Source organism: Dasypus novemcinctus, chromosome 8 (genome assembly GCF_030445035.2).
Source record: "Dasypus novemcinctus isolate mDasNov1 chromosome 8, mDasNov1.1.hap2, whole genome shotgun sequence".
Taxonomy (NCBI): Eukaryota; Metazoa; Chordata; class Mammalia; order Cingulata; family Dasypodidae; genus Dasypus; species Dasypus novemcinctus.
In genome coordinates, this window is record NC_080680.1 from 46,174,793 (window position 1) to 46,191,662 (window position 16,870).

Below are 16,870 nucleotides of genomic sequence, written 5' to 3' on the forward strand. Positions count from 1 at the left end.
GTATGAGGCCCCAGGTTCAATCCCCAGGCCCAGTACTTCTAAATAAATAAATAAATAAAATTTTAAAAATGAAGCATACCTGGTACTACCTAGACCTACCAAATCAGAATCTGTAATTTAACAAGATCCCCAGGTGATTCAAATGCACATTCAAGTTTGAAAAGCTCTGCTTTATTTTACCTCAGGCCTTGATGAATGAGCTGACAGGTGACCTAAACAAAGGTCTGACTTACAAACTACAGCCATTTCAAGGATCTAAGCCCAGAGGTCTGAATGTTTTCTTTAAATGCAGGTATGCCAAAAACCTTGGTGCATGACCTGTACGTACACACTCTGTCACCTCTCTGGGGCCTTAGTTCTCCACCTGCCAGGACAAAGAAAAGACAAAGGCCGAGAGCAAGGTGTCATAACTGAACCAGCAGGAAGTCTGACTTGTCCTCCCTGGGAAAGGACATTTGGCTGTTGCTTAAGACTTCAAAGTAATAGGGAAGACAGTGCTGCTTTTAAGGGCAACATGGTGATTTTCAATTCAGAGGGCTTAAATTAAATGTCAGAGGTGATGAAGCACTTTCTGCTTCAAACCCTGTGCTCTGACCTTGGTCGGCTGCAGTCAGATAGTCTCCAATATCCAAGAACTGTGGCTTAAATTACAGGAAGAGACTGGGCAGTCCCTTAAAAGTATAAACCTTTAAGGCTAAGGAAGGGAACCCTGCTGCCAAGGATGGTATGGGTCTAGTCCTATCAGGAAGAAAGAGTCTTCCATCATTTCTTTCCTAGTCTGGAAATTTTATTAAATTCAGGAGTGGCTAAACTTCACCACTTACTGATACGGTTCATGTATTTCAATCACAAAGTAAAAACCTCCAAAAACATGCCTTAACCCAGTGACTCTCAATGTATGGTCCAGGAACCTCCCCAGGAGTCCTCAAGAACTTTTCAGGAGATCGGCAAGGTCATATCTGTTTTCACAAAAATGATCTGTCTTTTTCACTTTGACTCTCTCATGACTGTACAGTGGACTTTCTAGAAGCTATATGAATGACATCACTACTCTGATAGCTAACAGAATGTGTGCTTATATATTCTTGTATTATTTTAATTTCTAACACATTAAACATTGATAGATAAACTCACATAAACAAAAGCTCAGTAATTTTGAGGAATGCAAAAGGGTCCTAAGACCTAAGGTTGAGATCCACTGCCTTACTCTAACTGCTTCAAAGAGAGTTGGCTCCTCTCATTGCTGACATGGAATCAGGTAAAGCAAATGTTATGTCTCCTGATCTCCACCAATACCCTGCTTTCTCATCCAGAAAAACAGAAAGTCTTACTTATTGGCTATCAGCGGTCCTTTTGCAAGGATTTCACACCACAAACACAATGCTGCTCTCTGCTTTTCCAACCCAGCCAAAGCACACTTGGTTAGCAGCTCTACTCAGCCCCCTTCTATTGCCAGGGGAACACAAACGACAGCTGCTCAGTTCTCCGTGGGAACACCTCTGGAAACTCCACCGCTGGAGACTACTTGAGAATTAGGCCCACAGTTTTCAAATTAGTGATTCCTCAGAATGAAAGAAGATTTGGATATAGGAAGCAGTAGTTCCCATAAGGAAATGTACATGAATAACATGAAACTCACGTACCTCTTCTCATTGGAAATGGAAAGTTTGAAAACTTGGATTTTCTTTTAGTCTTTAGGGAATGATGCTCTGAAATATTCTCACCAAAGGGCTTTGCACTGTCCACCTGAGAAGAAAGAAAAGAAATAAGACTTGAGTCCATCATAGCTAGTACTATCCTCACCTGTCATACTCTTCTTTCCCTCAATCATGGCCATGAGGTTATAAAAGAGAAGGTTAGAAAATCCGATGGATATGTCATGACGATGGGAACGAGTGTTGTTGGGGGGGGAGAGGGGGGTGGGGGGGGTGGGGTTGAATGGGACCTCACATATATATTTTTAATGTAATATTATTACAAAGTCAATAAAAAAATATAAAAAAAAAAAAAAAAGAGAAGGTTAGAAAACAACTGAAATTACAGTCTCCAAATATGCTAAATGTTATGCCCAGTATGGGAAACTGTGTCTCCACTGAGGCAAGAACACAGGGATACAGGCTAAAGGTGAGCATACAGAATTAAAGTTAGACACAATAAAGTATATTCTAGTAACTGGTAAGCGACCAGCACAGAAAAAGGGCAAGCAGTTTTATTTTCAAATCTTTTAAAACAGGACAGAATTACATGTTCCTAAACTGAATGGGCGGTGCCGGCCTAGGTGGGCTCCTCTCTGAAGATAAGAGATTATCACAAGGGGGCACTTTAGCCTTCCACATGTCCTTACAGTCTGAGCATCTATATGCTTGAGGCAAGAAGAAAAGTGGTGACTGTATTATTTTACCTAAGCTGATTGTATTTTCCAAAAGAAAAATTGGCAACATGATCTGTAAACAGGTCAAAATACTTGAAATAGGAATCCTTCCGGAATATAAAGGGCATAGAGTCAGAGGTTTTTTGTTTTTTGTTTTATTTTATTCATTCATGTTTTTTTGTTTTTTGTTTTTTAATTTTAAGGCAGGTTCATTCTATTTCAAGAAATTTATTGCTTTGAATTTACAGCTTTTACAACATCAGATTCTCTAGATTTTAGTGCTGCTACTTACAAAAAAAGATAGTATAAGGAAATCTGGCTAAATAAGAGTTATTATGTATAAAGCACTTAGAAAAGAGCTTAACATATAGTAAGGACGATATAAGAATTTGTTAAATAAGATAAATAAAAATAAACACCAAGCAAGTTTTAATTCCCTAAGAAATCTATGAAGATTTTCATGTTTAGTCCATAATGGCAAGGAGTAAAGTTCTATCAAATGGAGTAATGGAGACTGACCAATAGCACATTTATGGAGCCATGTTTAAGAATTAATTGCTAGATCTTTACCAGACATTTTCACCCAGTTCACCATGAAGAAAACAGCTGTTCTACTCTCTAGGCAAACAGCAGCTCTGTTCTCTTTACATATGATCATCACGTTGATTTTGAGACTTACCACACTTTATTTTATATCCTGTGTCTAGACAATGCAAAAACATCACCAGTAGGGACTTTAAGTCAAAATATCAACCTTATCAATAGCTAACATTCTGGAGAATTAAATGGTGAAGTGTTCATTAAGAGTATGAAATAATATAGGAAAATACTTTCAATGTCATGTTAACTGGAAAATATCGGGAAACTAATCTGTACATACAGTATAATTGCAACTTTGTGGAAAAAATAAAGCTTATGAATATAAAGGTAGAAGAAAATGTATTGAAACAAATAAAACTGATTTTTTTATGCTAGTGAGCTTACAAAATTTTTTTAACTTTTCTATATTTTCCATTGCTTCCATTCTAGTAAAAAAAAAAAATTTAGAGACTAAGAGAACTAATGTGATTGAATTAAACCACAACTTCCTGAGGCTATATCTAAAATGAATTTAATTAAGAGCTTTTGAGTATAGCATATCATTACTTCTTCCCGCAGGCACATTTTTCCTGCTCTTTAAAGTATGGCCATTGAGCAATATACTCATTAAGAAAACTCAAGCAGTTTTCTTTAAAACTGCTGAAGCTTTAGCTTTAAATTAGTACAGAGTATATGCCAGCCTTTGCATTTCAACCCATCAGTTCACAGGCTCTTCTGAATAATGGTGAGTTATGATAGCACACTCTATCGATAATTCTCAGAAATTAAAAACAGAGCTGACTGACACTGCTGACATTTTTGAGCAAGTCCTCTCTGCCAGACTCCTTTATAGGCATTTCCTGGCAATGACTCTAGGAAATGAACATAATTTAATCTATGATGATACATAAGTTGCAAGAAGGAGATTGGTATGGTGGAAGTAGTACTGATCAGATGAAATTGTGATTTCATCCCAGCTTTGCTACTTGCCAGCTGGTGTGAGCATGCTCAAGTTAATCTAAGTTTCCTCACATGCAAAGTAGAGTAATGGTGCCCATCTTATTAAGGATTAGAGATGATATGTAAAAACACTGTGTCTGGCACATCATTAGATGCTCATTAATAAATGAGCTATTGTTGTTGTTGTTGTTGTTTTATGGAGTCTACCATCATGCCTTGGAAATCACAGAATCATTGATTTTTTTCATTTGTAACAAGCCCTAAAGGACATTCATTCAAAATTTTTCATGCTCTTTAAGACAAAACTGAGACTTAAGATTTTAGTGGCAGTGCCAGGAATCTAAGTCTTCTAACAACTGTCTTGGTGATCCATACATTAAAATACATCATGGCTTTTATGTCACTGAAATTTTACTTGATTTAGTTCTGATTGCCAAGATATACCCTTACCTCAGAACATGAAGAGGATACTTCCTCATTCAAGTCTCTGATAAGAACCCAACCTGGGCCGACATCTTGACTTCAGCCTAATGAAACCCAAATCAGAAGATCCAGCTAATGTATGCCCAGACACCCAACCCACGGAAACTATGAGATGATAAATGTGTGTTGTCTTAAGTCGCTAAGTTAGTGGCAATTTATTACATAGCATAAAAAACTTATACATTGTCTTAATGCCCGTTTTCTCTGATGTTAAGACAGCTCTTGCAACCTCTTCTATGCTTACAGTTTGCATGGTATATATTTTTCACTTTCAACATAGCTGTGTCTCTGGTAGGAAACACACAATTGGATCTTTTTTTAAATCCAGTCTGGTGATCGACTTTTCATTAGTTTGTTGTAGAGAAAAATGGGGTGATTGAGAACCACTACCCAGTGGAAGGACTTTTTATTTTGGTTATTACAGTTAGTGGTGCAATGGATGTGGTCACAGTAGAAGAAAACATTAATTGCCCTCTAGTCTCAGTGACAATCATTAAAATGCTAATGTCAAACTTTTCTGAAATTATTACATTAAAGGAAATAACAATATCTTACCTTTATAGGAATTTATTCTAAATGAAAAAGTGGTTATTTTTTACTAAACTCTGTATTTAGGGATTGGCGTGACTTAATGGTTTAAGATTGTCTCAGAGAAACTATAATATCTAGGAGTGAAGTAAAATTTTCAGTCAGTCATCCAGATGTTTAGTCAACATAGTGTCAAGCATCCAGATGTCTGTACCATGGCTTTGCATAGTCATTCAATTTGAATTCCCTCTTTATTTAATATTACCCATTTTCAATGGCTTAACCTTCCTTCAGTTCCTCCTCATCCATACCCTCAACATTCCAAGGGACTCTGAAAAATAATTTTGAGCTCACATGTCTAACTACAAATGGAGGTTTGATTTCTCCAGATACTTTGAAATTATTTCCAAAGTTCAAGTGAGTTGGCTGGTCCTGGAAGAGACGCTTGGTGGGATGTGGAGAGGGTGCCTGAAATTGCAGGTCTTTGGGCAGCCGGTTGAGATTATTCTCCTTTGGCTTCCCCTTTATATTATTTAAAGGGAGTACTGGTCCATATGATGTAGATAAAGGCCTTTGTGTCTTAAGTATTTCTTCCTGAAAAGAAAGAGAGAGAGAGAGAGGAGAGAGAGGAGACAAAGAATTTTTTAAAGGAAATTTAAAAAGAGGACAAAATTCAATCCAGATATAACTATGTGAATTGAACTTTAAGAAGTTGAATGTCTCAGAAACTACCAAAGGGGGGGGGGGACCGAAAAAAAAAAAAAGAACTTAAGAAAGGGCATTTCTCTACTCAATTTTTTCCAGTTCAACTTATCATCACTAGTATTTATAACTTGTTAGAATAATATAATTCAACAGTGACATTTGTTTGCTTAAGGGAAAGTTGCAGACCTCTTCCCCTCTTCCCCCAAGGGAGAAGGAGAGAAAATGAGAAAAGGGAAAAGAAAGAGAGGAAGGAGAGGAAGGAGAGGAAGGAGAGGAAAGAAGGAAGGAAGGGAGGGAGGGAGGACTTGGCAAACAATCAGATCCAGCAATTTTACTTCAAGGAACTTGTTATAAGAAAATATCCATTCCTCACCTTGGCGGCAGCAGATAGTTAATTTACAGGGTTGGTTTTTTTCCCGTCATGCCAGAACTAGCCTCATCACTTAGTCCTCAGACATACCAGCACCAGCCAGCCAGAACCCCCTCCTCAGTGATCTGAGTCTAGCTCCACAGACTCCTGAAGCATCAAAAATGAAAACTGTCCTTCCTTCCCAGTCTGAGTCCCAGCTCTGCAGTCTCTATACCTGAAGTACAGCCCCACCCAGGAAGCACCTTCTCCCCTAAAGACTTGGATCCCATTTCTACAGTGTCTCTCCAATCTTCTATATTCTTGATCACCCCAATCCCTTCCCTTTGTTCCCCCAGCCCTAGGGGAGGAAGCTCCTTCCTGCAGCTACCATCGTTGCTGCTTCAGTGTTCTTCTACCTTTCAGTCCTCCAACCCCTTTTAACCATTTTTTCACACTAAGTATTTCTGGTGTGGCTTGTTTTCCTGACTGGACCCCAACTGATACATCACTTAAATGCCAAACATAAGGAAAACAATTGACCAAACAAATTATGGTAGTTCACCAAATGGAATTCTAGGAAGCTATGAAAAACTGCCTCGCATAAGAACACTTATGGAACTAAGAAAATATTCACAAATTATTGATTGAAAAAAGGGTACAAAATAGTAAGTGAAGTTTGACCCCAATTTTTTTTTAACAAATTTTATTGGTACATATTAATAGAGCATAAATCCATCCAAAGTGTACAATCAATGCTATTCAGTGCATATTTGTGAATTCATCACTTCAATCATTCTTAGAGCATTTTCATCATTCCAATAATTATAATAAATAAAAAACAAAACTCATCACCTCTCATTCTCGCTATTGCTTTCCCTCCCATACATTGCTGTTACTCTTTTTCTACCTAGTATATTTGCATTTATGTTTTGCAAAAACAGCCATATATGCAATATCACCCACATTCGTGTTTTACATGAGGCTTTACTGTCAAATACCATCCCATGTTACAGTTTTTAGCTTTCCTTCTAGTAATATACATGACTTTAGACTTCCCCTTTAAATCACTGTCATACCCATATAATAGCACTGCTAGTTACAAACACCATGATATAAGCTTTTACCCTTTCAATTTATTTCCAAAGATTTACAAACAACTTTATACCATTTCAGTTTGTGCCTTCTATTTTGTGGTGACCTATATTCTAATTAGAATAATTAATTCCATGAGTTTATACAATATATTTAGTTCATAATAGCGCATTCATACAGTATTTATCCTTTTGTGTCTGGCTTGCTTCAGTCAATATAATGTCCTTCAGGTTCATCCATGTTGTCATATGCTTCACAACTTCATTTCTTCTTACCGCTACATAATATTCCATTGTGTCTATACACCATAATTTGTTTATCCTTTCTTCAGTTGAGGGACACCTGGGTTGTTTCCAACTTTTGGCAAACATGAATATTGCCGCTATGTACATCAGTATACAGGTATCTGTGTCTCTGCTCTCAGTTCTTCTGGATATATACCTAGTAATGGTATTGTCAGGTCACATTCCAAGTCTATATTCAACTTCTTTAGGAACTGCCAAACAATCCTTCACACTGGCTCTGCCATTTTACATTCTTACCAATAGTGAATAAGCATTCCTATCTTTCCACATCCTCTCCAACTTTACAGTTTTCCAACTTTTTAATAGTGGCCAATCTAATAGGTGTGAAATGATACCTCATTGTAGTTTTGATTTGCATTTCCCTAATTGCTAGTAAGGTTGAACATTTTTTCATGTGTTTTTTGCCATTTGTATTATTTCTTTGGACAATTTTCTCTTCAAGTCTTTTGCCGAATTTTTAACTGGGTAGTTTGTCTTTTAATTGTTGAGTTATATGATCTCTTTATAGATCATGGATATACCCTTATCAGATATGTGATTGCCAAATATTTTCTCCCATTGAGTCGGCTGCCATTTCACCCTTTTGACAAAGTCCTCTGAGATGTAAAAGTGTTAATTGTGCAGAGGTCCCATTTCTCTATTTTTTCTTTTGTTGCTCATGCTTTGGGTATAAGGTTTAAGAAACTAATGCCTTCCATAAGATATTTTCCTACATTTCTTCTAGGAGTTTTATGGTTGTTGCTTTTATATTTAGGTCCCTGCAGCAGTTTGGCATTATTTATGAATTCCAAAAATAAATATTGGATTATGTTTGTAAACTGATTTGTTCCTGTGGGCATATTAGATAATATTGGACTGGAGGTTTCACTTTTACTTGATTAAATAATGATTAAAGCTTTGATTGGGCCATGTCAGTAGGACATTGAATCCCACCAAGTGGACAGGGACTCACAGAGAAAACAACAAGGCAGATGAGTTAGTTGGAGTTTTGATGCTGGAGCCCCAGGAAGTAAACATGCAGGAGAAGAAGACACAGGAATAGAGATGGCTCCATAGACATGGCAAAGACCTCAGGAGGAAAGATGAGCCATTCTCTGATGATCTACAGCTGGCCTTGTGGAAAGGGCAGAGCAGCTGAGACCAGAAAGAAATGAACCCTGGGAGAGATGAGACTTATCCCGGCCTACAGCTGATATTTGAAGAAATTGAGACCATGGAGTCTTAAGAGGAAGAGGAAAGCTAGACCCTTGCAGGTGTCTGCAGCCATCTTGCTCTAACATGTGGCAACAGACTTTGGTGAGGGAAGTAACTTATGCTTTATGGCCTTCTGACTGTAAGCTTCTACCCCAAATAAATACCCTTTATAAGAGCCAACAGCTTTCTGGTATTTTGCATCAGCACCCCTTTGGCTGACTAATACAGTCCTTGATCCATTTTGAGTTAATTTTTGTATATGGTGTGAGACAGGGTCTTCTTTCTTTCCTTTGGATATATGTAGTCAGTTCTCCCACCACCATTTATTGACAGACTGTTCTGGCACAGCTGGGAGGACTTGACTGCCTTGTCAAAATTCACTTGACTGTAGATATGAGAGTCTGTTTCTGTCTTCTGGATTCAGTTTCACTGCTTAATGTGTCTGTCTTTATACCAGTACCATGCTGTTTCAGTTTTTTTTTATTTAATTTCTCCCCAACCCCACCCTACCACCCCCATTGTTTGAACTTGCTCTCTGCTCATTGCCTATTTTTTTTAGGAGGCATTGGGAACAGAACTCTGGACTCCCATGTGAGAGGACGGCACCCAATGACTTGAACCACCTCTGCTCCCTGCTTGTTATGTCTCTCATTGTATTTCTTTGTTGCATCATTTTCTTGCATCAGCTCACTGTGCCTGCCTGTCATGTCTTGCTCATCATCTTTAGGAGGCACTACGAAATGAACTGGGGACCTCCCATGTGGTAGGTGGGCACCCAACTGCTTGAGCCACATCTGCTTCCCCCATGCTGTTTTCACCACTGTAGCTAAGTAATATGCTTTAAAGTCCAGAAGTGAGAGTCCTCCCACTTGGTTCTTCTTTTTTAAGATCTTTTTGGCTATTTGGGGCCCCTTACCCTTCCAAATAAATTTGATAATTGGTTTTTCCACTTCTACAAAAAAGGTTATTGAGATTTTTATTGGAATTGCATTGAATCTGTACATCAGTTTGAGCAGACTTGATATCTTAATGATATTTAGTCTTCCAATCCATGAACATGGAATGTCCTTCCATTTATTTAGGTCTTCTCCAGTTTCTTTTAGCAATGCTTTGTACTTTTCTGAATACAGGTCCTTTACATCCTTGGTTAAGATTATTCCTAAATATTTTATTTAGTTACTATTATAATAAATCAAAATTTTTTTCTGATTTCCTCCTCAGATTGCACATCAGTAGTGTATAGAAATGTTACTGATTTTTGCACATTAATCTTGGATCCCACCCCATTGCTGAACTCATCTATTAGTTCTAGTGGCTTTGTTGTGGATTCTAGATACAGGATCATATCATCAGCAAATAGTGAAAGTTTTACTTCTTCCTTTCCTATTTTGTGCCTTTTATTTCTTTATCTAGCCTAACTGCTCTGCTAGAACCTCTAGCACAATATTGAATAACAATGGTGACAGTGGGCATCCTTGTCTTGTTCCTATCTCAGTGGGAAAACTTAGTCATTCACCATTAAGTACAATGACAGCTGTAGGTTTTACATACATGTACTTCACCATTTAGAGAAAGCTTCCTTCTATTCCTAACTTTTGGAGTGTTTTTATGAAGAAAGAGCACTAATGCCTTTTCTGCATCGATTGAGAGGATCATGTGATTTTTCTTCTCCAATTTATCAGTGTGGTTTATTACACTAACTGATTTTGTTGTGTTGAACCACCCTTGCATATCTGGGATAAAAACCACTTGATTGTGGTGTATAATTCCTTTAATGTGCTTTTGGATTTTGTTTGCAAGTATTTTGTTGAGGATTTTTGCATCTATCGTTATTAGAGACATTGGTCTGTGAATTTCTTTTTTTTGTAGTATCTTTATCTGGTTTTCATATTAGGGTGATGGCTTCATAGAATGAGACTGGTGATGTTCTTTCCAATTCAATTTTTTGGAAGAGCTTGAGCAAGATTGGTATTAGATTGTCTTTGAATGATTGGTAAAATTCACCTGTGAAGTCATCTGGTCCTAGGCTTTTCATCTTTGGGAGGTTTTTGACGACTGTTTTGATCTCTTCATTTGTAATTGCTCCGTTGAGTTCTTCTACTTCTTCTAGGGTCAGTTTAGGTGGTTTGTGTGTTTCTAGAAATTTGTCCATCTTCTCTAGATTGTCTAGTTCTTTTGGCATCCAGTTGGTCATAATATCCTCTTGTATCTCTTTTATTTCTGTGGTGTCAGTGGTAATATCCCCCCTCTCATTTCTGATTTTATTTGTGTCTTCTCTCTTTTTTCATTTGTCAGTCTAGTTAAGGGTTTGTTGATTTTGATGATCTTCTCAAAGAAACAACTTTTGGTTTTGTCGATTCTGTTGTTATTTTTTGTTCTCAATTTCATTTATATCTGCTCTGATCTTTACTATTTCTTTCCTTTGGCTTGGTTTGGGATTGGTTTGATGTTCTTTTTCTAGTTCCTCCAGTGTGCAGTTAGATCTTCAATTTTTTTTTTAGATTTATTTCTCTCCACTTCCCCCTGCCCCTCCCCTCAGTTGTCTGCTCTCTGTGTCCATTCACTGTACGTTCTTCTGTGTCTGTTTATATTCTTGTCAGCAGCACTGGGAATCTGTGTCTCTTTTGGTGTCATCTTGCTTCGTCAGCTCTCCATGTGTGCAGCACCACTCCTGGGCAGGCTGCACTTCTTTCGCATGGGGGCGGCTCTCCTTCAGGGCACGCTCCTTAAGCGTGGGGCTCCCCTACGCGGGGGGACACCCCTGCGTGACACAGCACACCTTGTGCGCATCAGCACTGTGCATGGGCCAGTTCACCACACGGGTCAGGAGGCCTATGGGTTTGAACCCTGGACCTCCCATGCAGTAGGCAGATGCTCTATAAGTTGAGCCAAATCCGCTTCCCTAGATCTTCAATTTTACATCTTTCTTCTTTTTTAACGTAAGCAATGAGGGCTATAAATTTCCCTCTCAGCACTGCCTTTGCAGTGTCTCATAGGTTTTGATATGTTGTGTACTCATTTTCATTCATCTCAAGATATTTGCTAAATTCTCTCGCAATTTCTTCTTTGACCCACTGATCATTTGAATATATTGTATGAGCTCAATATATTTATGAATTTTGCCTTTTTCCATCCATTACTGATATCCAGCTTCATTCTGTAATGATCAGAGAAAATTTTTGTATAATTTCAATCCTTTTAAATTTGTCTTGTGACCCAACATATGGTCTATCTTGGAGAAGGATCCATGAGCACTTGAAAGTATATCCTGCTGTTTTGGGGTGCAGCACTCTACAGATGCATGATAGTTATAGTTCATTTACCATATTACTCAAGTTCTCTGTTTATTTCTTTATCTTCTGTCCAGTTGTTCTATCCAATACTTAGAATGGTGCATTGAAGTCTCCAACTATTATTATAGAGACGTTTATTTCTCCCTTCAGTTTTGCCAGTGTGTGCCTAATGTGTCTTGGGGGACTCATGTTAGGTGCATAAATATTTGAATTGTCTCTTTTATTAATATATAATGACCTGTTTCATCCCTTATAACACTTTTGCATTTTAAACCTATTTTGTCCAATATTAGTATTGTTACACCAGCTCTTTTTGTTTTGTTTTGTTTTGTTTATTTGCATGGAATATCTTTCTAAACTTTCACTTCTTTTAAAAGATATATTTTATTTATTTCTCCCCACCTCCTTGTTGTTTGCACTTGCTATGTCTGTTTATCTTCCTTGTTTCTTTAGGAGGCACCTGGAACCAACCCCGGATCTTGATATGGGAGGGAGGTGTCTAATAGCTTGAGCCACCTCCATTCCCTACTTTGCTATATCTCTCATTTTATTCCTCTTGTGTGTCTTGTTGCATCAGCTTGTCACACCTGCCTGTTGCACTAGCTTGCTGTCCTCTTTAGGAGGTACTTTGGGAGTGCAATTGCTTGAGCCACATCTGCTTCCCAACCTTTCACTTTTACCATGACTGGGTCCTTATGTCTGAGGTGGGTCTCTTGCAGACAATATGTAGATGGTTCATATTTTTTCAATCCATTCTATCAGTCTATGTCTTTTGATTGGGGAGTTGAAGCCATTAACATTCAATGTTATTACTGTAAAGGCCTTACGTACTTAATCCATTTCATCCTCTGGCTCTCTGTTGTCATATTATTCTATTGTCTGTCTTCTTATCCTTTAGTTTACCCTTCCTAATAATCTTCTTTTTTAAACTCTTCTCCAAATCTCTCACCCATGTTTTTTCCTTTCAGGCTGCAGCACTCCCTTTGGTATCTCTTATAATTCTGGCCTTTTGCTAACACATTGTATCAGTTTGAGTTTGTCTTTGAAGACTTTGACCTCACCCTCATTTTTTTTTTTTTGCCAGATACAGAATTCTTGGCTGGCAGTTTTTCTCTTTCAGTACCTTAAATACATCGTACCACTTTCTTCTCTCCTCCATGGTTTCTGATGAGAGGTTGGCACTTAATCTTATCAAGTTTCCCCTGCACATGATGCTCTTGCTGCTTACAATATCCTCTATCTCTGATATTTAACATTCTGAGTAGTATGTGTCTTGGGGTAGGTATATTTGGATTTATTTTGTTTGGGGTGTGTTGTCCTTCTTGGATATTGATATTTATGGCTTTCATAAGGGTTGGGAAGTCATTATTTCCTAATATATTCTTTCTGCCCCTTTTCCATTTTCTTCTCCTTCTGGGACACTGATAATGTGAATGTATTGTGTTTTGCATTATCATTCAATTCCCTGAGACTCTGTTCCATTTTTTCCATTCTCTTCTTTCTGTCCTCCTCTCTTTTCCAGTTCAGATGTTCTGTCTTCAAAATCACTAATTCTGTCTTCAAGCATTTCAAATCTGCTTTTATGTGCCTCTAATGTATTTTTAAGTACTTTATTTCTTTTTATTAAACATTTATTTTGCCTTCCCCCTCCGCTCCCCCACCCCCACCCTGCTATTTTTGCTGTCTTTGTCTATTTGCTGTGTGATCTTCTGTATTTATTTCTCTTCTCTTCTCATCTTTCTCCTCTAGGATTCACTGGGATCCAATCCTGGGGACCTCTGATGTGGAGAAAGGTTCCCTGTCAAATGTGCCACCTAAGTTCCTGGTCTCTGCTGTGCTTCACCTTGACTCCTTTGTCTCTCTTTTGTTGCATCGTCATCTTGCTGCATAACTTGTGTGGGCACTGGCTTACCATGCGGGCACTTGGCTCATTATGCAGGCACTCATGCAGGCACTCAGCTTGCCATGTGGGCACTCAGCTCACTGCACGGGCAGTGGCTCGCCATGCGGGAACTCGCACACATACTCAGCTTGCCATACAGGCACTTGACTTGCCATGTGGGCACTTGGCTTGCCATGTGGGCACTCACATGGGCACTCGGCTCACTGCATGGGCACTCAACTTGCCATGTGGGCACCCACATTGGCACTCAGCTCACCACATGAGCACTCGGCTTACCACGTGGGCACTTGGCTCACCGTGCATGTACTCAGCTCACCACGCAAGCACTGGCTCACCATGTGGCATGCTTTCTCTTCTTCTTTTACACCAGGAGGCCCCAGGGATCGAACCAGGTCCTCCCATATGGTAGGCGGAGGCCTTATCACTTGAGCCATATCCAATTCCCCTCTAATGTATTTTGAATCTCATCCATCATTTCATTCCCATAAGGTATGTTATTTTTCTTTGCAGGCTTTCAAATTGCTTTTTATGCTTACCCAGTGTCTTACTGATATCCTTTATTTCTTTAGTCATACTTTCTTTAAATTCTTCAATGTGATTAAGAAGAGTTGTGTGATTAACACTGATTAATTGTCTTAAATCCTATATCTCTTCAGGATATACAGTTAGCTCTTTTGGCTGGGCCATCTCTTCCTGTTTCCTAGAATGGCTTTTAATTTTTTGCAGATGTCTAATCATCTAAATATGCTGGTGACTCTGATGGCCAATTTCTCTCTTCCCTATTTTTTTCCCACAGTTCTTTGATATTTGGTTAAATTTATTCTAAATTTTAAAAATTGCCTTGCCGTATGGGACTGAAGCCCCCTCTCAATTAGATGTAGAGTGGGCATCACCATCTGAGAATCCTCAGGATTGGGGAATCAACTATGGACTAGAGTGCACTTACTGGTATTCTACTATAGACTTATTGTGATTCTAGCAATGGGAGAAATTATATCATTAATGTGGAGGCAGTGGCCACTGGAGGTTCTGAGGTCAGGGAATACAGGTGTAATATGGGGGCATTTTCAGGACTTGGGAATTGTCCTGAATGACACTGCAATGACAGATACAGACCACTGTGTATCTTGCCATGACTTACAGAATTGAGTGGGAGAGAGTGTAAACTACAATGTAAGCTATAATCCATGCTAGTGGCTCCAAAATGTGTTCATCAATTGTAATGAATGTACAACACTAATAAAGGATGTTGTTAATGTGGGTAAATGTGGGCAGTGCGGGGAGTAGGGCATATGGGAATCCCCTATATTTTTTATGTAACATTTATGTAAACCAAATACCTTAAATAAATAAAAATAATAATAAAATTGCCTGGCAAGTTATCAAAATCAGGCCAGGGGAGAACCAGCAAAATGGCGGCAGAGTAAGGAGCTCCTAGAGTCAGCTCCTGCTCCAGGTCAGTTAGCAAACACCCAGACCTCTCTGAAGCTAGCTGAAGCACCTGTTTGGGGGCTCCAGGAGACCAGAAGAGCATCCTGCAATGTCTTTGGGGGAGTGGAAGGAGACTGCCCATCTGCAGAGAAGACTTGTAAGTAGAGTGCACCATGCCTCGGAGGTCGGTGCCCACCCTCCACTGGAGGCACAAGCCGCCTTGGGAGCTGTTCCGTGGATGGAATTGAAAGTTCCACCTTCCCAAAACGGGGGAGGAAGAAAATGTTGGGCACCAATTTCAGCTATAATGAGGAAATTCAGTGGGGCACAGTATAATCCTGAGAACAGCTAAGGTTTGAGCCTGTTCAGGTCAGAAGGAGGCTGGGAGCTGACACTCGGCTCCACACCAGGCACGAGGGGGAGCGGGGTGGACTGAAGATCCCAGTGCTGGTGGGGACTGGTTTCTTCCCATCCAGATCAAATTGCAGGTCTAGCCTAGGCCCCAGTGCTACCTTCAGCAGGGAGAAAGCTGCGGGGACCTGCACCAGCCTCTCCAGGAAATTACTGGCCAAGCCGCAGAGGCTGGTGATTGTCCTACTCGGGTGGCATGAGCCTCCCCCAGGAGCTGCTCTGTGACAGGAATTGGAAGTTCCATTTCCCAGAAACAGGGGAGGAGGAGATGGTTGGTTGCCAATTTCAGCTACTGAATTGGAGACTTGGCTGCCTAAGAGATAACCCTGGAAACAGCTGGGGCGAGAACCAGCCCAAGTCAGAAAGAGGCCAGTAACCACCATTCTGACTCCACCCCCAGTATGAGGGGAAGCCGGGCTGAACTGAAACTCTTAGTGTCAGCAGGAACCGTTCTTCTCACGCAGGTCAGCCTGCAGCCCTAGCCTAGGCTTCAGCACCCCCTCTGGCAAGGAGGAGGCTGAGGAGCCCTGCACCAGCCTATATAGGTAATTGCAGGTAACTCTGGCTGGCATAGACTGAAAATCAGAAGTCTACCAGGAGGTAGTGGACTTGGCCCAATGGTTAGGGCGTCCATCTACCACATGGGAGGTCTGCGGTTCAAACCCTAGGCCTCCTTGACCCATGTGGAACTGGCTCACGCACAGTGCTGATGAGTGCAAGGAGTGCCCTGCCACTCAGGGGTGTCCCTGCGTAGGGGAGCCCCACGCGCAAGAAGTGTGCCCTGTAAGGAGAGCTGCCCAGAGCAAAAGAAAGTTCAGCCTGCCCAGGAATGGAGCCACACACACACGGAGAGCTGACACAACAAGATGATGCAACAAAAAGAAACACAGATTCCCATGCCGCTGACAACAACAGAAGCGGACAAAGAAGAACACGCAGCAAATAGACACAGAGAACAGACAACTGGGGTGGGAAGGAAGGGGAGAGAAATAAATAAATAAATCTTAAAAAAAAAAAAAAAAAAGAAGTCTACCAGGGCAACTGTGGTCATCTTGGACCTGCACTGCATAGATTGCTGCCCACACCTGCAGCTCCATCCCCACCCCAGGCAGGAGAGAAAGGGATGTAAAGCTTCATCAGTCTCTCTAGGCAACTACAGTCTAGGCCTGCATGTGGATTATTCCACATAGCTGTGACTCTGTCCCTATCCCTGGCAAAGGAGAAAGTTGAAAGAAGCTTCATTGGTCCCTGTTGCAATGAGGGCAG

General features: G+C 40.0%; 1 protein-coding gene across 7 annotated transcripts in view; it reads right to left on the reverse strand.

Moving 5' to 3' along the window:
* The window catches only part of SPATA6L (spermatogenesis associated 6 like), an 82,413-nt gene that overhangs the window by 15,293 nt on the left and 50,250 nt on the right, over positions 1 to 16,870 (reverse strand). For 6 of the 7 annotated variants that reach the window (XR_011649396.1, XM_058301798.1, XM_058301800.2 and 3 more), the window contains 2 exons: positions 5,276 to 5,515; positions 1,644 to 1,746 (listed from right to left, as the gene is read on the reverse strand). Coding sequence is in view for 6 of the 7 variants with exons in the window: in XM_058301798.1 (XP_058157781.1) it covers positions 1,644 to 1,746; positions 5,276 to 5,515 (343 nt within the window). In the remaining variant the exon portion in view is untranslated. The remainder of the gene's footprint in view (positions 1 to 1,643; positions 1,747 to 5,275; positions 5,516 to 16,870) is intronic. The other variant, XM_004457404.4, reaches the window with a different exon arrangement.